This window comes from Argiope bruennichi, chromosome 10 (genome assembly GCF_947563725.1).
Source record: "Argiope bruennichi chromosome 10, qqArgBrue1.1, whole genome shotgun sequence".
Taxonomy (NCBI): Eukaryota; Metazoa; Arthropoda; class Arachnida; order Araneae; family Araneidae; genus Argiope; species Argiope bruennichi.
In genome coordinates this window covers 99,686,501-99,712,759 of record NC_079160.1, presented here as the reverse complement: position 1 = coordinate 99,712,759, position 26,259 = coordinate 99,686,501, and the positions used below count along the sequence as shown (strand labels likewise).

General features: G+C 28.3%; 1 protein-coding gene across 1 annotated transcript in view; it reads left to right on the top strand.

Moving 5' to 3' along the window:
* The window catches only part of LOC129988279 (glycine receptor subunit alpha-2-like), a 141,233-nt gene extending 121,190 nt beyond the window's left edge, over window positions 1-20,043 (top strand). The window contains exons 7-9 of the mRNA XM_056096467.1: window positions 5,812-5,946; window positions 9,027-9,451; window positions 18,300-20,043. Coding sequence (XP_055952442.1) covers window positions 5,812-5,946; window positions 9,027-9,451; window positions 18,300-18,473 — 734 coding nt within the window. The 3' untranslated portion in view covers window positions 18,474-20,043. The remainder of the gene's footprint in view (window positions 1-5,811; window positions 5,947-9,026; window positions 9,452-18,299) is intronic.
* Window positions 20,044-26,259: the final 6,216 nt, after the last annotated feature.

The following is a 26,259-nucleotide window of genomic DNA, read 5'->3' as shown; positions in this document are numbered from 1 at the left end:
AATGTGGGGATTTGTCAAAATTTGGAGTTTTAATTTTTTTAACGATTATTATACTTTCTCTATACTACATATACGATAAAGAAAAATGCAGGGACTATCCATTCTAATAGTGGCGCAATAGTTAATTCGTAACTTTTAATTTTAAGCTTATGCTTTCAGTTGGAAAAGGATTCTAAAGGATGTAAGGAATTAAATTGTGTAGTAATTTAATCAGTAAATTTACTTTTAACAAAATTATAGTTGTAGCGCCTGTTATGTACAGTTCATTACGACAGGTTATTAATATGGATTATATTTCCGGAATGATTAATGCAGATTAAATTTGAAATTAAAATAAGCGAAACTATATAATGTCGACATATTTTTATTCCATCACAAGCAATTGATGTTGCCACTTTTTTAAAAAGACAAACTGGCAAAAACAAAGATAATAAAGTAAACATATAGCTGCTACACAGTGTCTAGTTTTATTGTCCCCTATTCTTATTAATTATATATAGTAAACTTAGTATGACCTACGAACATTTGTTTTTAAAAATCCGTCTTCTTGACGAAACAAAACTAACCGTGTTATGAGGCTTTGAATGCCAAAATTTTAGAATATTTCAGGAAGTTTCAGCGTTGCTTTGCCAAGATTCCTCAATTGATGAAGATAACTTTTTCTAAGCGACTGTTAATTTCTTTAAAATCTTTGCTATAACTACTTAAACTCAGCCAGTTTCATCGCATTTTTCTTTATTGTTAAAGAAAGTATTATTGAACCACGAATTTTATCGAACATGAGTAATAACATGATAAACAAATAACATCATAAAATATAATTCTTTGTATCTTTTAAAGCGTTTTTGCAATTGTATTTACATACCAATCTGTAACGGTTTAAAAATCAGCCACTGGGCCCCGATTAAAGTGGATATCCTATATAACGAATCTCACTGAAAACACTAAGGTGCTCTTGAATCAAGTCCTTTGAAATAAATATGTTAAGCAATGTGTAAATATTTAATGGGGACACGAAAATTAAAGTTCTAGCAAATTTTAATCTAGAAAATTAAATTGCTCAGTTATCGTGAACTATAAGCATAGAATGTGCAAATTCATACACTTATCTAATTCAAGATAACCCCTCAGTTTTTTTCCTTCTGTTTGCCATTCTTTTCCATTTTTCCTTTAAAAAATAATCTTTGTTTTTATTTTTATTTATTTATTCTCTGACTGCAATGAAACTTTAGTAGCTTGAAGTTGATAATAAAACAAAAGAAATTTGATTAATACAATAATTCAATTTAAGAAAACTTGTTCTAAAAACTGCGTACTACTTTAATAAATGGCGGTCTTTTATAATTATAAAATTTGAAAAAAAAAGCTTTTAATACATAGCAATATAATTAATAATGTATATTTGATAAAAAATGGTAGTTTTGCAAAATTTAATAATAATTAATAACTATTGTAAGTAAATTTACGAAGTGAAGAACTTTTTTATAAAGAGCACATATTATTTTGAATACAAAAATGTGTATAAGTAAAATTGAAACAGCATTTTTTGTAGCTATAAACTTATAAACAACTAAATGAATTTTCAACTTTTTCTGCCCACCATTGCCATGAAATATGTTTATAAATGATAAAATGGAAGTCAAAAATAATTTTATGCTATAGAAATCTTAACACGATTTTGAATCCGTTTTTATACCGAAAAACAGTAGAAATGGATACCAAAGACTGTTTTCTTTGATTTGATTGATAAAGCATTTAACACGAAAATCAAGTATCTTTAATGCCTTCCTTTTCTCTGATTCTTAAATTCACGATTGTGGTTGACACTTTCATTTTCTTTTACACCGAAATTCTTGTCTCTAATAAATACTATACCTTTCTTTCATATCAAAACTCGAGTCTCTGTTTTTTTTTTTGCATCAAATTTGCGTCTCTAAGAGATAATTAGTTTTCGTTGACACTGACATTCAAATCTAAGGTAATTTGTTTTGCGTTTTCTAGAAAGAGACAGCTATGATATGCTGCAAACTTAATGCAAAAACTTCTAAATTCTTCACGGATACTTTTTTCACATTTTGATTATAGAAATGATCAAAATATGGAAAATTTCGTGAATTTTAATTAATTTTTTTATTAATTTTCGAATTAATAAATCTGTCAGAGAAAATTTTTAATTCATCTTGCTGTTCCTTACCGAAGTTTCCTTATGTTTCCAGATTGAAATTTTACTTATTTTTACTCTTTTTAATACAAAGTTTTTAGCTTATTGGCTGTTTGCTTTCATTTTTACTTTTTCTCACACAAATTATGTATAGAGAAAGTATTGTTAACGTCAAGAAATTCGAATTCACGACTTTGATGAAACCTCATGTTTCAAACTCCATTGAGTCAGAAAAAGCCATTTTTTGAATTATGTCTGCCTGGCTTCAACACAATAGCTCAAAAATGACTTAACTAAGGCGATGAAATTCAGTATATGGTCTGTACAACAAATTTGTAGTTCTGAAAATTTCGAAAGAAATTCATTGGGGGCAGTTTGTCAATCCATCTGTCCGACTTCACATAAACACGACAAAAATATCAGATTAAAAAAGAAAAAAAAACACACACACACACAAAAAAAAATTAGATGGATGGAATTTGGCACACATTCTCACATCTAAAATATAGATGCTAATAGGAATTTGAAACAGATATGACAGAGGGTAGATTATTTGTATTATTTGCATTCTGTACTTCTTTCACAAACATGTAAACACTATAATTCGAAAACGCTAAGACAAAAAGATGTGAAATTTGGCGTTTAGTTTACGACAATAATTTAATTTTATGTGAAGTTTTGGTTTTAACTGATCGGGAAATAGCTAACAAAAAACACATTCAGTTTTCTTGTACTTTAATATTAACCGCAGAGCAGCAATTCATTGCTAAAAAAATCCCTAATGATGGTATACTGTAATACGTTCTTTTGTTATTGCTCTTCTATAGTATATGGTTAATAATATACAAGTATTTTTATTAGAGAGAGAAACTATTGACAAAATCACTACCTCTGGACATTTATAAATATTATTTGACGCTTTCCATAATATATTGCTGTATAGCTTATTAATATATTTTGAACATCTTTTCTCATAAAAGAGCGTAATTTTTTGCTGAGAATTCTCATATTTTATTCTTTAATTCTTTATCTATCTTGATATTAAAGTTGTAAACAATGAGAGAGTTTTGTCTAATATAATATTTTAAACCAAAGTATATTTTACTAAAACTATTTTAGGCATAAAAGTATTTCTATCTCAAGCAATGTCAAAAAATTCAGCATTGAATTTTGTATTATACAATTAAATTTCAAAATAAATAATATTATAAATATCTGATATGTTCAAAGCTTTTTCTAAAAGGAAAAGAAATCTGCAATTTCTAATTTGATTGAAACGCATAATACAAACAGAAAATTCTAGAGTAAATAAAGACTTTGGAAAATGAGTCGTTTAAAATAGAATTAGAAGCGAATATATTTATCTAATGAAAATAATTCAAAAAAAAAAATTAAAAAATCGTTTTCTAGTTTTTATTTCAATCTATTAACATGAATTCGAATTATGGATGTTATTTTAATAATATGCCAGAACGAAAGACAATGAACAAGCAAAGAAAAATTCGAATTACTAACGAATTTTAATTAAAAAAATCATCAACCTCTTTCCGCTGTTAAGAAAATGTTACTTTAATATTATTTTGATTACGCTCCTTGAGAATATTTCGCAGATTTTTTTAACAGGCGTTATTTTTCTGTGCTATGAGAAAACTAAGAAGAAAAGAATAAAATAAAAATTATTTTCTTAGCTCAACATTTTTTTCTGTAATTTTGTTACTGAAAAAAAAATTACTTTTTCAGTTATGCAGAAACCTTATGAACTCGATTTCATTTCTCATTTTCCCCTTTTTTTTCACAAGTCATCTCCAAAGCAAAAGAATTTTCCCCATTAAATTAAAAAATGTCCGAAGAACTCATTGAAATCAATTAGAGAAAATGAAAAAAAGTATGACTTGGAAAAAAAAACAATTTGTATTAATCTTTCCTGGTAGATTATTTTCAGTACTTGTATTGCCTTTAAAGATTTTATTCTAGATAGCATTTATTTAATTCTGCAACAACTTAAAATGTTGTCGTAAATTTTGTTATATACAATTTAGAATAAATTCAAAAATTCAAAAGGAATTTTCAATGAAAAGTTTCATTTTAAATAAATTTATCAATAATAATTTTAATATAAACATTTAATATAAACGGCATAATATTCCTAAATTTTTCTTCAAAAATTTTTTATAAATTCGTTAACAGAAATGGCTATTCTTCAATTAATCTCCAAAATGTATTGATTTATTTATCTTTAAAAAGACATGCTATTGTTTCACAAGCATTGTTTTTAATATTATATATTGGCAAGACATGTTCCCAGTGTTAGATTAGGAAAAAAAAAACTTTATACAAGTCTCCGTTATTTAAATTTTTCAAAATGCTTTATTGAAAACTTTATTTTAAAATCATCAATAATATTTTAGTATTTTCAATCAATGAAATGCTATAATAAGATATGTGCATAACTGATATTCCATTTAATTAAAAATAGAAAGATTTTAAGTGATTCATGTATTCATTATTTCAAAATGGAATTAACTAATGATTATATTATACCATGGTAATGAGATCAAGAGCACTATCCAATATATCGAATTCTTTCTTTGTAAAGACTACTGGCAGAATATGTAATTAAAAGCTATCAACTTTCTTTAAATTTTAAGAATAAATTATTTTTGAAATAACCTTTGATTTTTCAGTAGTCCCCCACTGAAAAATCAAAGAATATTTTCAAAGTTGAAATTAAATATCGATAATGGTTGAAATTATGTTGAAAGTTGATTTTTTTGTGAAATTATAATTTTTTTATTTTATATTCTTCATGTTTGAACATGTTTCTTTATAAAGCCGTTCGAATTTTGTTTCTATGTCCATATTTTGGGATGTAACATTGATTTTTAAATTTGTATTTGCATACATTTTAATGCTATCTTACAGATTTAGAAGCTATTTTCTCAAATATAGAATACGATAAAATTTTCTTTCGAAAAACTGCATAAATTAATATCTAAAATTTATTTTTGTTCAAATTTAGTATAATAATTTATCAGTATAGTATGTAGTTTTTGAATTAAGGAATAAGTAATCTATTCATTTAGAAATATTTTATAGTTGTTTTAGTGCTTTAAAATGTTAAAAAAAAAATTAATTTTGTGTTATTTATAAGTGGAATGCCAATATTTAAAGAATGGATATAATCACAGCTTTTGTTTTTGTACAGGAACTAGATAATATACTTCTTAAGCTATCTGCAAAATTTTAAGCAAATTATATGATAACCCTCTGAACTAGAAGATTTTTTCTTTATACCTCTTTTTAGCCCTTAAAACCCTTTTTTTTCCAATTCTTAAAAAATTTCGGTCATTTAACTGGTATATTTTGGTTTTATAAATTGTTTGGTTCAACGTTCCTAATCATTTGTTTTAATCTTTTATGCAAATATTTAAAAACAATATTATTTTTGAACGTTTTTCAAAAAAGAAATCTCGAACATAGTTACATACTTTAAAAGAACATAAAACGAAGAAACTTTCGATAACAACTTATTAACTGCTAACTCGGCTTTTTCACAGCTCCAGAAAGAACTGCATTTACTGCCTTGGACAGTGAATTACTGTTAATGCTATAAAAGCGACTGCAAAAATATTTTTTTCTCTTTTTCTTAGTATCCTATACAACAGATGACTTGCTCTTTGACTGGGAACAAGAAGTGCCTCTAGTTGTGGACGAAGACATTGAATTACCTCAGCACAATTTGGTCGACACATCACTAGGAGACTGTACTAAAGTATATTCTACGGGTAACTTATAATAATTATAACACTTTATTCTTTCATACACAGAAAAGAGGTAAGTATCCAATGATTTTCTTCGGGAATTTCCATCCTTCATTCCAATGTTGGATTGGAATTTAAATTTTTGTCGTACATTAAGAAGAATGTTTTCGACTTTCAGCGAGTATTTTATTTCATTGTGCGATTTTCGCAAACAGTTGAATTCGAATGCTTGCCTACTGTACAGGGTGATTCAAAATTCATTGAAGGCATTGAATTCATCAAAAATGGTTAGGAGAGGTAAGAAGTGGAAAAAATAAATTAAATTTAAATAATATATCATAGATAATGTATCCCAAATACGCTGGAAGGCATGCAAAGACACAAAAATGATAACTTAGGAAAAATGAACGAATAGTGAATTAATTCTTTTTACATAACTAGATTTTATACGTGAATATTGTGTGTTTTTACCCAGTTTTATGATAATTACTCATTGATTTAGCAATCATATCTACACTCACTTCGAGCAGTAGAGCACCGTATTTACACTTACCAGCGTAGGTTAGTATATTTCTGGAATATAAAGAGAAAAAGGAATGGATGGTGCTCTTCATTAGTATAAAATTTCCATCCAAATTATTATATCTTCACTATATTAGCTGGCCAACAACATCGTAGAGATATCGGGAAATATCGTTTGCTAATGAGATTAATTTATGATCAAAACAAAGATTTCATTATTAAAAAATTAATCTTCATTAGGGAACATCACTCATCTAGAGGAATCACTACGTAAAAAAAAATCTTCAGAAAGGGCTTGGTATATCTTTTATGACAGCAACAACAACTTAGGGCCATTTTGTTATAATGAACTTATATCTTACACAAAATTATGAATAATATCTCAACAATAGTAGAGAAATATTATTAAATGGTTTTATTTGAATTGTAAACATTAAGAACGTAAAATAATTCCCAAGTTAAAGTAAAAAAATGGAGATATATAAAAATAACATTGATTCTGTAAGGGAAATTATATTCCATAAGGCTGTCATCAATGATATGAGAAATATTGTTTTTCCAGCAATTTTTCGGATTTAAAAATGGAAAGTTTTCCCTTTTTACATAATTTTAAAATTAGCATCCGTTTTCGTGACTACTGTTCCGGGAAGGGTTAAAAACAACACCGTTTCGTATTTATCTCTTGTAGCAATTAGAGCAACAAGGGTGGTATATTTATAACTTAAACATCCATAAAATGTCGAAATCTCACATCCTATTCGGGATTTTATAAGACTAGAAGTGGCGTACTGAACCCTTAATCCGTCCATTTGATTTTTCAAATCATTCTTTTTTCTTTTGTAGTTTTGGATTTGTATTTTATGCTTTTATACGATTCGCGCTTTAAAGCTTGACTAATGTTTTTTATTGCATTGCAACAAATAATTTATATAAAATAAAACCATTTTGGAATAAAATAGATAAACAAAATAAATATCTTTATTTAGGTTATTCTATAAAAAAAGAACTTCTTCTAGGAGGACACCTTCCTTTAACATTTGCTGCTTAAACAGAGCTAATGTTAAAATTTTCTTTCCTTAATACACAGAAATTAAGACACATTATTAATACAAATTATTAAAATAAAATAAATCAACTAATTACTCTTAACCTTTACTTATTATTCAAATGTTTATTTTAGTAATGTTAATTGTTTTCTTATTTTAAGCCTTTAACATATTTCATTATCCTTAATTGAGAAAAATTGCCAAATTGGAATTATTTGAAGTTTTTTAAATGTACGTCGATTGTACGTCGATGTAGGGAGTTAATATTTTTTGGCTCATTTATTATTTACAAAGTAATTAACTTCTTAAAAAAGCAACTTTAAAATAGAAAAAAATAATTGAGTCATCATTCCCATTATGAGAAATGATTTCCAAAACTAGATCACCAATTTTTTTGAAAACAAATAAAGGAAAAGTATTTTTTGTATTCTGAAATTCACACCAACAAACAATGTTTGAATCTATGTATAACAGACATTAAATGCTGGTAATATTTCTTCTTTCTTTGTTTCTCCGTAAATGGCACGGAACCTCGAACACATAATTTTTTTTCATTTTTCTGGACCAAAATAATTTTTAAAATTATTGATTTATGTATTCATTTCAGCTGTTTGCATTTCCAATTAATGACGAATTTTAATGAATATTAATGAATTGTTATAATTGGTTCCAATGCTATTCCAGAAGCTCGAACTTTGCAATTCTCACATTGCAACAAACAGTTTAATTTAGGCATCTGTTTGTGCTCCATTCAAAGTAACTTTTTCACAACTAAAAAAAAAATACTTAACTTTATCTTTAAACTAATTTAATATAATTTTTATAGTAAAAAATAACCATACGAGTTCTTCTCTGAAGATGTAATATATTTTATTACTTTTAAACGGCGTAAAAACTATTAATCTTTTATAATAATATTTATTTAATTGATGAATTTTAAACATAAATACATATTCTCTAGCCGCAACCATGTAGGATTTTCTATAAAATATTATCTCATAAACCATATTTACATTGTTTCAATATAAGTTATTTATTTTAGAATCCAAATTTTCAATAAAACTGAAGTTACTCTATCAGTCCAATCTTGTCAATAATCCTGATGCGGCAACTGCCTTTTGGTATTTAACTTTATAATTAATTTTTTTTCACAAATTCATGTCCTTACATTATATCTCATATGAATTCAGAATTTAATTAAAATTGATCCATTAAATGATAATTAAATATCAAATTTTTTTTTTAATTTATAGTATTAGGGAATGTATATAATTGATTCTAACTACGAAACAATAATATACAAGGAAAGAGAATAAAATACTAATCATTTATAAAATTCTTCACAATTTAGGAAGTATAGTTAAACAAAAGGCAGATTCCGGCAATACAGTCCAATAAAGTGATAAGTAATACACAGGTGGAAAAAGAAAATACATAATACAATGACAAACACTATTCCGTGATAGCTTCCTGAATTATAAGTAAGCCTATAATTAAATTGTTTTGATAATCCATCTCACACTAAGATTTTTTTAGGAAATTTCACCTGTATCCAAGTCGTGTTCACTTTGAAACGCCGCCTAGGTTACTACATGTTCCATACCTACATCCCCACCTGTCTCATTGTCATCATGTCTTGGATTTCATTCTGGATCAAACCTGAAGCCGTGCCAGCTCGAGTCACTCTGTGCGTCACCTCTCTGCTCACTCTGTCCACGCAGCACGCCCAGTCCCAGAAGTCCCTACCCCCCGTCTCCTACATCAAGGCCATCGACATCTTCATGTCCTCGTGTACCGTCTTCGTGTTTGCCTCCCTCATGGAGTATGCCATGGTGAACATTTTGCTGGGAGAGGGTATCGACGAGTCCCTGGACGAGGATGGCAACAGGAGGACCAGCATCAAAAAGTCCTCCATCGGAAAGAGTGTGGCACCGAGTGTGATCATGGTGTCTTCACTTCAGGTATTTTCTTCAACTTTTTTGAGTCAAATATGGTTCTTAAAACATTCCCTAATAATTCCATGACACCAATTAAAATTTATATAAATTAAAAATTTGCCTGGTGCTTGTCAAATTTAGCAATTGATATATTAACCATTTAATGGAAGAAGATTTGTAAAACGTTTTTCGATTCCGATATTCAGGAAATTCAATTCACCCAATGATTGCAATTTTTGAACCGTAATGATTTTATTACTTTACTAGTTATTGATTTTATTATTTTACTAAATGATTTACTTAAATGATTTTATTATTTTAATAAAGGATTTACTTAAATGATTTTATTATTTTACTATGGCATTTATATGTTTTCTTCGTGAATCTCGGTAGTGCTTACTTTTAAATAAATATCTTATGTAAACTTAATATTCATAATTCCCTTGTGAAAATATTTTTAAGTATCAAATTGTGTCATGAAAGTCGAATCGGTTTGATATATTGACAATTTTCTGTTCAATGTCTACATGATCCCTCCTAATAAAGTCAAGCCCCATAACAGCATTGCACTTAAAAAGGTGATTTGTCCGATTTATCTATCTTGATTAGCGATACTTCAATTTCTTCTCTGTAACTTCACTTTCTCATTTATCATGTGAACTACAACGATATTAATCATATGCCTTCTCCTTTAGTTTTCGACAGTGGAAAAAAATCATACAATTAACCTTCTGAATGCGTAATTTTTTAAAATTAGTACTCAGATGCGACGTTTGCAAATATGTTTTAACAAAGCGAACTGATACTATATGTTGCACAATAATAATATGATATTGTTACGACTCTGTGAGGCGGCTTCCCAGCATAGTGGGTTCCATAGGAGGTCCCAGAGCTTGGCGACAAACTTGGAGACTTTGGCGCCAAAATGGATTATACCCGAAACATCGAGAATTTTCCCGATCCGTCCAGTAGGAACCGAGATACACCTCGAACATTCCTGATTGGTTGAGAGGCTTGTAGCCCCGCCTCCTGAGACCTATAAAAGGAGCTGCAGCTGCCGGGGAGTAGTGATGAATCAGATCGGAGAGTTGTAATCGGAAGCGACAGAGTGCAGAGTAGAAGAACTGGTCTTCCAGGGACTAGCGGAGCAGTGACGGAGTCGAGCTGCTGTTGCACGTCTCGGCTGAAGATAATCGTCTTCTGTGTTGTACATAGTTATCGTCTTTGTGCTGTCCTGTGTGTCTTCGTGTAAATAAACGTCGTTGTTTTATTTTCTACTGCCGCCTGCTGATTGAGTGTTCTCCACACAATATAACTCCCACTATCCAAACGAACCCCGAGAAATTTCGTAACAATATGATAAAAATCTGTAATAATAAAAATAAACAACTAAACTGTGAAAAACGCGGGATGAAATAGAAAAGGGACTGATTGCCAACCCGCGGAAATCGCGGGATAAGTGGCTGTAGGGTTAAATATTTAATGAAATATTGAAAAAGAATTAAATATCAAAACAGCAATATAATCTATTGTACAAAATTATATAAAAAATTGCCAAAATTCAAGAAAAAGACTTTCGATTATTCAATTGATATCAATATAAAAATTTATTTTTAAAATTTTGTAATAGCATAAAAATTGTTTTTGATCTGTAATAATTTCGGAATTTTGTGGCAAAACTATAAAACCTCGCTTAGTTTTTTATTAAAATTTCAAAAAAAAAATATCTGATCGGTACAATTTAATTCTGCTCAAACTATATCTCTGTCAAATTCAGTAGCTTTAAGTCTAACACTGTCAGTAAAGAATTAATATGCCCACTCTTTTTTTTTTATTAATGCAGATAGAAATGTTATAGAACTCTATGCTATACAAAAAGACCTCTTACAGAAAACCAAGATAATAACATTTTTCTTAGTGCATCGGCACTAGGCAGTTGCTTATTCAAAATCCTTTACTGGATGTCACTCAGTTAGATAATTTAAACCTTATTTGATACTAACTTCGTTTCCTAAGCTGCCGTTGAGAGGATGAAACTAAAAATTTAATTAAAACTCAAATACTCTTTGCTATTTCCGCAGAGCTCATTTCAGTTATTACAATAGCTCTCCAATTAACGAAGTTCAGCAACTTTTGATCCTTTTCATAGAAGCTCCGATGACATTTTTCAATTTATGACGACAGTAATCAACACAACGATTTTTTTACCCTAGATTAAATAATACAATGTATTTTCTTTAATGAGAATCTGGCAACAATTCAGATGAATGAATGATCAAAAATAAAAAAAGAAATAAAACTTAACTTTGTATCTAAATAGATTTATCTAATTACTAATGCCCTTGTGTTCTCGGAGCCTTTTCTAAAGAATTAGCGCAGGCATTCTAATCTCTGCTGTAATAGAAGAAAAGATCGATTTGGTTCATAAAACTTAATTAATGTCTCAGATTTGCCTTGATGTTTTATTTAAGGAGAAGGCTCGTTAAAATTTTGATAGTAAGTTCCATTAAAATTTTAATAGCAGGCTAAACACGTTACTTCTGATTGATGTTATGTGAAAAGACAATCTGTGGTTCGATAATGAGTTTGAGGTGAATTAATTAAGGAAAATAATTTCTTTTAAATTTTTCGAAAGTCTAATGCATTTGATTACATTATTATCTTTGATATACTTACTTAATTTGAACTTATTTTGCTGTTTATACTTACTTATTTAAATAAGTAATTGAATATTACGTTAAGTTTGTTCTATGAATTTTAAGAAACATTTCATTCCTTGTCTGCTACACTAAAGCACTTAAAATCTCCATTGTTATTCTTGCAAAGCATATTTTAAGTAATAGTATTAATGTAGAATTTTGATTATTACGTTAATTGAATATAAGCTGTAGAATTTTGAAATAATATATCAAACTGTTAATGAAAAAAGTATACTAAAGAATTATTATTTTTTTTTTTACTTTCAATGTCTTAGTTTAATTAAAAGTTATTGTGGTTATGTGTGTGCATATTTGTATCATATTCTACATCTCCACAAACATTAGGACCAAATTCAACCAAACCTTACTTTGTTATACAAAATAAGATACAAAAATATTGTCAACTTTTCAAGGAAAAAATTTAATTAAGTGTTCAATTAATGAGAATTTTACCAACATTTTCTCACTTTAAAGTACGAGACTACGTTCCGGATGAATTATTTAAAAAACGTTCGATAATAGTTATATTTTTGAATATTTGCATAAAAAAAAGATTGGAAAAACGTCTATGAAACCAAAATATATTAGTTCAGAGCCAAATTTTTGTAAAAAAAATTGTAAAAAGGATATTTTTTTTGCCTAAAAAGGGTATAAAGCAAAATCTTTCTAGTTCAGAGGTTTATCAAATGATTTGCAAAAAATTTTGAAGATAGCTTAAAGAATATATTATCTAGTTCCTGAATTAAAAAATAAATTCCATTTTTATCCATTCTTTAAATATTGGCATTCGACTGATAAAGAACACGAAAATTTCATTTTTTTTTTCACATTGTGAAGCACTAAAACAACCATAAAATATTTCGAAATGAATAGATTACTTATTCTCTAGTTAAGGAACTGCAGAACATAATGAGAAATTTTTATACTTGAAAAACAAAACTAAAAAAATATGCTTTGTTGAAAATGCTTCTTTGAAAAACTTAAAATATGCTTTGCAAGAACTTGAACAAAAACAATGCATTATATTTTAATTTATGAAGCTTTTCGTAAGAAAATTCGATCATATTCTATATTTGAGAAAATAGCACTTAAAGATGTAAAACAGCATTAAAACGCTCGTAAAAGCAAAAATAAAAGTCTGTGTAACTTTCCCCAAAAAATAGACTTAGAAAACCAAATTGTAACTCCCCTTCCAAAAATAGACTTAGAAAACCAAATTGTAACGGTTTTATTAAGAAACCTGTTCAAACATCAAGAATATTAAATTTTAGAAAAATCATAGTTCTACAGAAAATCGACTTTTCAACGTAGCCACCTACCTTCAACAATTCTTCTTCTGATTTGTAAATTTTTCTCTTATTTTAATATCCATCTTTTGACAATGCTGATTGATTTTAAAGAAATAATTAAATGATTTTTAGTAGCATGATTAAATTTATTACTCAAATTCAAATGAAAGGAAGCAATGTAAAGCTTCCGTGTAATAAAATGAAATATTTATATATATATTTTTTCATTTTTGAAGAATAATGGCAGGTTTACACTCGGGCCAGTTACAAGACGGCAAGTAGGCAGCGCATGCGTAGAAAGGGACTGATTTATGTTTGCCAAAATTTCATAAGATCAAGCATTTCATACCTGGCAATAAATTGCCATTTTTGCAATTTTTAGCCTGATTTTTTTTAATATTTTTTTCTACTGCGTATCGTATTAAAATGATGGATATTTACACAGAGAGACATGGTAAAATAAAAAGAAGGTCAACATACCTAAATTTGGAAATCTATAGAAAAGAAATGGCAATTAAAATGAAAAAAGAACACAACCTCGCATCAAAAAGAACAAAAAAAGTCGGAATAAATCTATGATAAGTGATCAATTTTTTCACGCCAAAAAAACCCACAAAATTCTACAAACGCATGCGCAGTAAAAAAAAAAAAAAAAAAAAAAAAAAAAACTACAATACAGCAGCTTGTAGTTGCCCCTTCGGAACAATTACTTGCCATTGACCGAACAGCACTTTTTAGGCCTTTCTAGGCATGCGCTGCCTACGTGCCGTCTTATAACTAGCCGAGTGTAAACCCGGCATAAGAATACATACGAAGAACTGTTGCCAGAACACATTACCAAAATTCTAAAAGAAAATTTTTATTGTATCAGATTAGTAATCATTGACAGATAAAGGATATCACTGTTGAATATTGGTTCTATATTGAATTGGTTCTATATATTCTATATTGGTTCTATATTGGCACTATAGAGCTGGAGCTTAATATTACAATCTCAAATATTTTATTTATTTGCATTATATGATTTACAAAAGCATTTTTTCACTATCTCTAGCAGAATCATCCATTTTTTTTATATGAGAATAATACGAAATGTCGTTTTGTTTTTCAAATGAATATTTTATGAACAACTAATAACAGATTGTAAATATTTTTCTTGAATCAATTCAACGGACAGGAAAAATAGTACTTTTAATAATTTGTTTTAAATAAAAATAATCCATAGTCAGACAATACAATTTCACTTAAATAACGTCATGTAAATAATAAAATATTTATTTAATATAGTTAAATATTTAGAAATTCTATAAGGAATTTGTAGAGATAGACAACGAATCAAATCAGACCAAACGATATTCAAATGAAGGTTGCCATAGCAACATGGAATTAATAATGTTTTGATATGTTCATACATTGCTGATTTTATTTAGATTAGAGCATAAAATGCGATGTTCATAACCCTATTTTTACATTTTGCATTCACATTATGTTTCAGGATTCAATTAAATGATGTCACATCCACTACTTTATTAAAATATTTATTTTAGTCTGTATCGAATTTTTGAGTCTTTAGTCTGTATCGCCATCTCACTTTATATTATCTTAGATTGATAAATATTTTCTATTCTGACATACACACAATTTTATTCGCTCTGGTAAAAAACAGATATTTCTTTCAAAGGCAAATATAATTCGCTTTTTATTGAACACATTCTTATTGATTTTATTCAAATCGTATCAACAATGGAAATTCTTTTCAAGATTTTCTCAATTTCAGAATTAAATTTATTCCTCTTCACAAAATGCTCCTTACATTTTTTTTTAATCATTTACTATTTTTATTTTCAGCATGCGCATTATATAGAATATAACTCATGTTTTGTCACCTTCTTCAAAGTTAAATAAAAATTCCTTTTATTATTTATTGATTGTACTTCTAGATTAAACTTAAGAATTTGAAATATACAAAATTCTACAAGTAAATCAACTAATTTAAGATTTCATTATGAATTTTTTCTTAACAATACGTTTTTCAGGTATTCAATGAAATAAATATTGAAGCTAGCTACACAGTCTATTATTTGTTATTTGACGTATTGCATTTTGATAGAGAACTGGATTACGTAATTTTTATTATATTGTGTACAGTAGCCTGATAATTTAAAAAAAAGGAGTTGCGAGCCTTTAGAAATATTGATCGTTCGATGTAGCAATTACCATTCGGTTTATACATATATATAGTATATATATATACAGTGGCTCAAAAAATTGGGAGTACAACTTACTTTTACTTGATAAATCCGACTTTCAATATAAATAACACATTACCGGGTAGTGCAAACATGTTTTTGTTTTTACACATAAAAAATGGTTTAATTTAGAGTAAAATTAAAGAAAAATCAACGACAAATTTCTAAATTGAAAAGTTTCAGAAGCCTTTTAAATAAACATATGCAGAATTTTGCCTCAAAAAATTGAGAATACACCAATGAAATTCTTGTATTATTTCGCATAGAAAAAATGTGTCAGTATTTATTTGCAGGTCTTTTGGCTTTTATAATGTCCTCTAAGCCTCGTGGTACCGATTCGACCCATTTTTGGTGGTATTTGAAGATATTTTACCCCATTCTTCTTGAAACACTTGTTTTAAATGGGTTTTGTTTCTAATTTTGTGTTTTTGTACCACTGCTTCGAGTTTGGCCCACAGATATTCAATGGTATTGCTGTCGGGGTACTGTGGTGCTGTGTGTAATTGCTGTTTACAATGAAAAATGCACCATATTTTGACATTACGTGCATTATGTTTGGAGTCATTGTCCTACTGAAAATAAAATTTACATCTAAACCCAAATTTTTAGCATTTTTCTTTAAATTGCTGAGAAGTATATCCAAGTAAATCATATCGTTTATAAAGCCATCTATAAAAATTAAATTTCCTACTCCGGATGAAGACGTGCAACCTCAAATCATGACGGAGTCACCATTATGTTTAACTGTAAGACATAAATTTTTTTGATCCAAAGCAGCATTAGCCTTTCTTCATACAGTACGGTGGCTGTCACTGCCAAAAATATTGAGTTTTCTTTCATTACTAAATATAGCTTTCTTTCAAAGGTTATTGGTCTTCAATTGATGAGTTTTTGCAAACTTAAAACGCTTTTTCTGAATTTGCAGGCTGGTGAACGGTTTCTCTCTAACAATGTGACTTTTATATCCAGCTTGTCTAATGGCATTTCGCACAGTTTCAGCACTTACACTTCTGCCTATGATTTGAAAAGTTTCTGCAACAGGTTGGATGAACCATATGGTCGCAGCAATCTAAAAGAAAGTGTTAAAAATTTGGGTATAGATGGAAATTTCATTTTCCTGCAGGACAGAGACCCCAAACAGAATGCACGTAACGTCAAAATATAGTGTATTTTTCATTGTAAACAGCAGTTACACACACCACCACAGTACCCCGACATCAATGCCATGGAATATTCGTGGGCCATACTCGCAAAAGTGGTTCAAAAGCACAAAATTAGAAACAAAACCCATTTAAAACAAGTGTTTCAAGAATAATGGGGTAAAATATCTTCAGATACCACCAAAAATGGGTCGAATCGGTACCACGACGTTTATAGAACATTATAAAAGTCAAAAGACCTGCAAATAAATACTGACACGCTCTTTCTATGCGAGATATTACAAGAATTTCATTGGTGTATTCTCAATTTTTTTGAGGCAAAATTCTGCATATGTTTATTTAAAAGGCTTCTGAAACTTTTCAATTTAGAAATTTGTCGTTGATTTTTCTTTATTTTTACTCTAAATTAAACCATTTTTTATGTGTAAAAACAAAAACATGTTTGCACTTTCCGGTAATGTGTTATTTATATTGAAAGTCAGATTTATCAAGTAAAAGTAAGGTGTACTCTCAATTTTTTGAGCCACTGTATATATATATATATATATAGGTAGATAGATAGATAGATAGATTTGAAAGTTCCAAAATCTGACAGTTCGCGATTTCTTCCTTTAAAGACCTCAAGGTCAGTTAGGATGAAGAGCTTCAAATTTTTATTGACACCTCGTTTATAGACATAATTAAAGACATGTTGCATCTTTGGGGAGAATTGGATTAATGTATAGATATATATTGCATAATAGAAGAAAGATACTAGAATCTTTTTGATTATTCGAAGGATTAAAACTATCTCCATTTCTTATGGATAAATTGTTTATTTTCATAATTGTTATTATTTTTTAAATACGATCATCTAAGATCCAATGATCAGTTTTATATTTATCACTTTTTATTTGGTATATTTTTTCACAATTATTATTATTATTATTATTATTTTGATTTTCACACATATTTGTGCCTTTTTTTTCTATTTATATTATACTTTTTTACTTTTTAATATATGTGTTTTTAAACTAATTGCATTCATTATCTTTATCAGCTTTTTAGTATAAGTTTTTTTTTGTTTTTTTTTACAATTTGCATTATCTTATTTTGGTTTTTAGTATAAATGCTTTTTTTACTATTTGCATTATCTTTTCTACATTTTAGTATAAGTGTTTGATTTTTGTTTGTTTTTTCTATTTCCATTATATTTTTTTACTTTTTAGTATAAATGCTTTCTGTTACTATTTATATTATCTTTTATCTACATTTTAGTCTAAGTATTTTTTTTACTATCTACTTTTTAGTGTAAGTGTTTTTTAACAAATTGCATTACTTTTTTCTACTTTATAGCATAAGTGTTTTTTTATTAATCGCATTATCTTTTTCTACATGCTGTTATAAGTGGGGTTTTTTTACTATTTGTATTATCTTTTTTCTACTTTTTATTATAACTGTTTTTTTAACTATCTGCATTATCTTTTTCTTTTCAGGATGGAATTTCCCCAATGCCCAACGGCCGCCCGATCCTCTCTTCTTCCTTTTATCTTCGTAGCCGCCACCGTCGTAGGGCGATTCTAGTGGACAAATGTTCCAGGGTCATCTTCCCCTTATCTTTCATCATTCTCAACTCTGCCTATTGGTCAGTTTATTTGGAAGTGATCTGAACTCTATGGCCCTCGGCAAAAATTGCAACCCGCCATGGAAAAAACAAAAGAAACTGACCGAAACAGACAATGATGCTGTGACTGGACGAAGACAGCAATGTTTTATACATTGCAAACCATTCATATTGTGATTTCAAACAGTTTATACTGTATTATGAAGAGTAATAATTGGGAGAAAAACTATATAAATACTCCGCTCACCAATTTTAATGGCTGCCATGGAGATATTTATCATGTCACTTTTGAAATCCTTATGTTTTGACAGGAATTAAAAACATATTACTGACACTTTTATTACTTTCTAAGACAGTGGACACAACAGATGGTGTAATTAACAGATGATGGAATAAATAAAATGCAGTGCTGCGCTTTCTACACTATTCCAGAAGCAAGTTAATTTATTGAAAATTGCTCTGATGAGGTACATTCTCTTGATGCTGATTTAATAAATACATAAAAACTCCAAAAAAATTTTGTATTTATTCAAAACTTCATAAAAATGGATAAGTGATTTTTTTTTTAATTTTTTGTCTCCGGTGCTTATTTTGAAAATTCATTTATTTATTTATTTTTATCTCAGGGCTATATTTTGTGATTCGACTCACATGCATAATGGAATATTGATGTTCAGTGTGATTATTATGATAAGATATATTATATAGATATATTATTATCAGCAAGTAGCAGTAACATTCCATGCTTTATAGTTTAAATATATTAGCTTTTGGGGAACTTGAACGAATGAAAGTGTATACCTAACTATTCTTCAAGCTCTAATAAACTGACAATTTTATAAACAAAAACGAATTTATTGATTATTTTCAACCGTCAAGATATAAGCTATCCAAAGCAGCATATGGACAATAACTATCTCTTGTTTCCAAAATCTGAGTGTTTACATGAGGAAACAGTATGAACGATAAAGCACAAGATGAAATTATCTTAGAAGCTAAATAAAAATTAGATAAGTTATAGATACTCTGTACTTACTGTTTAACTTGGTTTGATGAAGTGATCAGTGTATAACTTCTCTTCATGCTCAACGGAATTTGCAATTAAAAAAACATAAGAAAACTTTTTGATTATTTTCTTTTGCAAAATATGTTTAGCCTATGCGAGACTATGAACTCGTGTCTTCTGAATCCGAATATCTACTAAAGAAAAGTGCATGAAAATTGCAGTAAATGGAGAAACTCTTTTAGATGCTAAATAATAACTATTGACCTTTTGAAGTTAATCTATACTTATCTTGATTTGATGAAGTAAGCAACACATTACTCCTCTCCATGTTCTATTGAAGTGACAGTTTTCAAAAAATAAAAGAATTTATTGACTATTTTCTTCTGCAAAAAAAAAAAAAATCTTTAGCTTATGATAAACTGTGAATGGGATAAAGTAACAAACTCTTGTCTTCTGAAACCGAAGGTGTATAAAAGAAAGCTACATGAACATTACAATGCAGGGAGAAACTATTTTAGATGATAAATCAGAACTATTAATCTTTTACAGAGTCTCCATACTCTCTATTTACAGTGATAAACATATATATATATATATATTTACTATTGAAGTGGAATTCTCGAGAAATAAAACGTATTAAATCTATGCCGTTAAATGTGCTTATTCTTTGTACAGTCTCCTTCACTGGATATTTTTAAAAAGAATATACAACAAGTGTCACTTAGAATTAATATATGCAACATTTTAAAAAAATTCAAAATTGAAAATTATATTTAGTTTGTTACAGATATGTAATCATATACCTTAAAAGGATGTAAAAAAGGATATAATGGAAAAGGAGTATTACAGGGGAAATTTTTGATCTTGAATCATCTTTTCTATCATATGTCTAAAAACTAAAATTTTACATTTGTATTTCAGTTATATGTATTCTATTTTACTTAGAATCTATTCATAATTATTTTTATTATCTAGTAAGAAAAGAAAGATTTATTGAAAAAGATCAAATATAACTGTTTGCAAAAGGACTCGTGATGGCATTTATGGTATAAGATATATACTATGTACACTCCAATTGCATAGTGCCTTATATACAATGGCACTATTCAATTGGAATGCACTATTGTTTGTAATCTTCTTTCATATTTGAGCTTCATATTTAATTTCATATTTCTCTTCTTCATAAACTAAAAGTGTAAAACTAATGATAAACGCTTTATGTAATTCTCTGGTTGAAACTTTTTTTTTTCCATCACCATAGAGAAATTCAGTTTGTTTCTTATTTTTTAAGATCCTTAGTGTAAGGATAGTTATTTTTTTCCATCTTGTTCCGCTGAATGGAATAAGTAACTACGGTAAGTAAAATTATGTATGTTACATTAATGAGTACATGATATCTTTGTATTCTATGGTACAGCAAATGACAATTAATAATTCTAACATTTGGTGACCTTCATAGTTGCAGTCGAATTTTCAAACAGCATATAGTTTTAATTGTAAAATTATACTTCAGAAACAATACCTGAGTAGTAAACAAAAATATATTCGTGAAAAGCATTAATAAATATTACTTAATATGATTCAATGGTTCGTCACAAGATTACAACACTATAATTCAAAAGTAGGTTTGTAATCCATGGTACCGTTACAGAAAAATCCGAAATCCTTCTAGTTGATGTACGGGGAAAACTCTCCGAGAAACATAGTAAAGTATAACGAAGTTTTTTCTATTCAAAGCACAGATAAAGTGCAAAAGAAATGTGTACACAGACTATTAAAGAATTGTAACAGAAGAATGCACTCGGGAAGAACTTTGTGGATATAACAATCCAAAGACAGACTCTCCCCAACTCTCCAGACTCAAATTCTCCCTTGAGCTCAATGCAATTAATTCACTCTTCTCTCGATTCCTCTTATTCGACCATCGAAAGTTTTCTAGAACAAACTGCGGGCCTCGAATTCGAAAAGAGCTATCACCACTATTCTCGAATATTTTTTCATTCCCTTTAATGCGACGAAAAGGCCGGAGGTTCTTAATCTGGCAACTATTCAGCATCCTTTAAACTACTTGTGAAACTGTCTTCCATACAGGAAACTAACTAAACAAAAGTTCCAAATTAATTCATTAATTTAGGATAAAATTCTTTATCTGATTCTTTCCAAAATCTCTTCTCGAATTTCTCGTATGCATACAATATTGAACGTTTTAATATTATTGTATTATAAAGAGAATTGTGCATGCAAAGTGAATCTCTTCACTTTGACCCTTTTGATGAAAAAAAATATTTACGAACAAGGAGACTAACTATCAACTCGAGAGATCTGATTCAAAATTTGATTCAGCTGTGTAATTTTGAAATGTAGTACTATGTATAGGTCTTCGCCTATAAAAATTTTCTTGTTCACGTGTACACTGAGATAACTGTGGAACTTTCATTAAATAATTTCGTCTAGAATTTGGCAGAAATCTACTGTTTTGACAAAAATTCAAGTATCAAATTTCATCCATTAATTCCTTTTATTCTTCATGTTAGAGAGTAGAGTAAAATTCATAATTCAAAAGTCCTGTTTATATGCATACAGTTAGATAGATAGACAAATATAAATCTAAAAACAATTTTTTTACCAAAAAAAAAGATTTAAAAAGCGAATATTTGTTTAAAAAATTAGACAATTAAAAAATATCATTAAAATCGGGTTTTTTTAAATTTTAAAATAGTGTTGATATCGATTAGGTTATTTAACATTTTGAAGTTTTCGTAAGTAATTAAAGTAATTTAATTTTTATTAATTAAATTCCTATTCTAATAAAAAAGTGGTTTCTATATAAACAACTGTTTATTCTTCCTAATTCCAGATTTTATTAAAATGATGAAATGATAAATTAATTACATTTTTAAGTTGTAAAAAACTAACTGCATTTATACTATTTATGTAATTAAATATTTTTTTAATATAAAACAAAATAATAATCGTTGTCAAATTCTGCATATAAAAGTATAGCTATTGTTAATATTATCGGGAGTATGTAACATATAATCAACTAATATTTGTTAGCTTTTTTTTAATGGCCCCAAATTTAGTCATGCATTTAAGATAAAATAATAGTTATCCAAGGTAGTTCGTTTTGAAATCATTACAATTTGTTCGGTAAATATCATAATCTAAATCTGTTAATAGACATTTAGCAGACGATTCCTTTTCAGACATTTTATAACTGCTACCATTTTTATTTTGTTAAAATTTTATTAAAAAGTAAAAGCAAACGATTTTTTCTTTGATAAACATATTTTGTTAATGTTTCGTTTGTTTTTTGTATAAAAGCTCATGATCAAAGGTAAACCTTCTGGAATCTGGCAATGTTTGTAAGATACGCTGTTATGTTGAAAGAATTAACAAGCCGATGAAATTCTAAATGGCTTGGAGTATTATTTTAGTTTTAAGAATTTAAGATGCTCTGTAAGCTATAGTTTGAAGCTTAAGAAAACGGATAGTTTTCTAGAAAGCATGCAAAACAATTCTTTGTGCCTTTCCTTTTCATGATCACTTAATTTTATACAAATTTTTTCATCTTTCCTTCAGAACAACTTCAAAATTTCTCTTGGGAATGTCTTTCGGAACTAATTGACTTTCCTTTAGAATTGACTAACATTACGGACACTTTTGTTTTTTGCTCAGATTAGGTGCCTTTGCTATAGCAAATATATTCTTTATTAACTGTCTCATCTATCAAATCATTTTAATTAAAATGTCAAACAAATGCACAGTGAATTGAAATTCAGAAAATAGGAAATTTTGTAAAATGAGTCGATAATTTCGGTTAGAGAAAGTTGTTTATTATGTTACAAAAATCTAATAAAGTGCCATTCCCTTTGTCACAGTTTAAACATTCTTTGATTCATTTCAGATAGATAAAACGTAATGAAAGCAAAAAAATTAACATCAAGTCAAAAGCAAAAATTTAAATGGTCTTTGGAAATGAAATCATTATAAGAATTTCTCAATGACAGAAATAAAATTCATTTTATCTAAATGGTTAGTTTGTTTACAGCTGAAAATAAATGCTTTTAACTGTTATCTCTGGCCTTTTGATGTTTAACGCATTTATACTTAATTAAATATTTTCGTTTATAGACCTCCTGTAATAACAGTTAAATTTCTGGATAATTAAATTTTTGTCAATGCATATTTTATGTATACAAAAGCAACCAGTATTAGTTTAATGCTTTATAGAATAATATCCGTAAATAAATGAAGTGCGGAATATTTTAAGTCGTTTCATTTATTTGAAATAATTTTGTTTTCACTCTAATTATATTAATGCAAAATGAGATTTCTAAATAAATTTTTATTTAAATGTATCAAATGGCAATAAATTACCTTAGCCTTTTAAATGCATAATAACAAAAAAGCGCTAAACAGAATAAATGTCAAAAGTAAACTTAATTTGGCACTGAGTCAAGAAAAGGTCATTTAATAAGGTTAATTGCAATATTATGCAATTAGAACTTATCATAAAAATCTATATATTTTGATAAAGTTATTATATTTCACTTCATTTCATTAACAACAGAACATAAAATTAGGACATTTTAATGGGCGTTTTAATATTTTGCTTTTAATATATAACAGAGGGTTATTGATTTGTTGTTGATTCACCAAACAGCCGCCTGTAAAGCTGATCTGAATCAAATCAAAAATATTCTCATGTGAACTTTTCAAATTTAATATATTCTTCAATGTGATTAAAAATAAACAGAAGCAACATAATTTATAATTTACATTAAAGATTAAACATAATATTTCCTCTGAAAATCAAGAAATTTTTAAATAATTATAAAAATTCAAGTATTGTTTGCACGAATATTAAATTGATCTCATTAAAAACACATTTTTTTAAATTTTGAAATGGTGTACAATCCTTTTTATGCATTTTAAAATACTCCATTATAAAGATGGTTTATTGAAGCAAATATTGTAATTTTAACTTTATTACAGCAATAAAATTACTTTTAATAATGTTCAGAAAATGCATTTATTTCATTATTCAATTGAAAAATTATAAACTCTAGTTACCAAAAAATAATATATTTAAATATAATATGCCAAGAATGTTTTCTCAAAACCCCCATATCTTTTAATATTTTACTACCATTTTTTTTCTTACTCTTATTAAACGATTCATTCCCAAATTCTCAAAAATAACGCAATCCAAATAATACAGTTCTATATTCCACGGAGAATCTTGAAAAATCTATAAATTCTTTCCAATTAAGATTTCTTCTCTGAGGATGGCATGTCCCTTTAGTTCAATGAACAGTTTAAATAAGCAAAGTTATCCGTCTAATATTTCAAATGTAATGGACCATTCTTTAATGGTGCGAATCTGACAATAATCAATGTAATCATTTTATATGATTTCATTTTTTAATTTATAGTGATTCAGAAATAATTACAGATCAGTCTAGACTATACAAATCAACTTTTACTATCAGGGATTAAATATTTATTCTATTTTTACTTTTTCGAATACTTAGTACAGAGAAAGTATTGTAATCGTTAAAAAATTCGCACTAGAGATTTTGGCGAATCTTTACGTTTTAGATCTCCTTGAGTTTGGGAAACACTGTTTTGAAAAATGTCCGTCTGTCTATCTGAAACAAAGATAACTCAAAAACACTTTGAGCTATTCAGATGAAATTTGGTATGTGGTCTTTATACCAAATTCGTAGATTTCTATCAAAATTTGAGCAAACTCTATTTAGAGAAAGTTTGTCTGTCTGACCGTTCGAATATGAAAATAGATAGATAAAAAGAAATTGGTACACTTATTTAGTGTTACAGCATAGAAATGTACTAAAGTATGAGCCAAATCTGATCAGGGGCTGACCATCTGTTAGTCTGCATTTTCAGAAAAATGTTGTTGTTTATAATGGTACTTGCCATGGGCAAGCTCGCTGACGAAGTCAGCGATTTTAAGCCAATGGAGCGTCTCTTGTTTTAGTAGCGCCAACTAGGGCCAAGAGTACGGCTTAGCTACTCACGCATCACATTCGCTTGCGCAACCCCTTTTTTTGGGGGGGACACATTCATACATCTCACAGATAGAACAGATGAAGAACAACCATGCCCGAACCAGAACTCGAGCCAAGGACGCCCAGGTTACGGGGAAGACACGCTACCCCTATGCCAGGACGCCGGCTCAGAAAAATGTAAACGCTATTATTGACTTAAATTGGTATGGTATTTTGTGACAAGAGGGTAGTTTTGTGTCAAATTGTTGTTTCAATTCGATAGCAAAAATACATCTAAAACATAAATTGAAATTTTGGATTCTATTAACCGTAGGGCAGAGATTAATCGTCAAAAGCGGCTCGATTGATTTAGTAATAATACTAAATTCGCTCAAAGTTAAATATTTCGTGACTCGTGTACACCAATGTCATTTTTTCTCTGGTCAATGTCCAATGTCAAGGTTTTCTCTGGTTTAACACCTTTATTAGAGAGTATGTGAGAACGTTTTAGAGAGATCACTATATCTCCTTACTTAGAAGGTAAAAATACATGAACAAGTGAAATCGAAGCCGTTATACTGTTATTTCAAACCGATAAGCCGCTGTTATACTGAATACCATTCTTAATCCTTGCTTACTTTTATTTTTTATTCTAAGTTTCTATGTTAAAATCGGTTAGAGTTTTTATTTCCATTTTTTTCTACTTTTTGTCATGGTGACTAAAAAGGAGAAAACTTACTTCAATAGAGGAACTTTAAAGGTAACCCATTGAAGTTGAAAGGTCTCTTGTAGATAGACTGAAAGACCTCTAA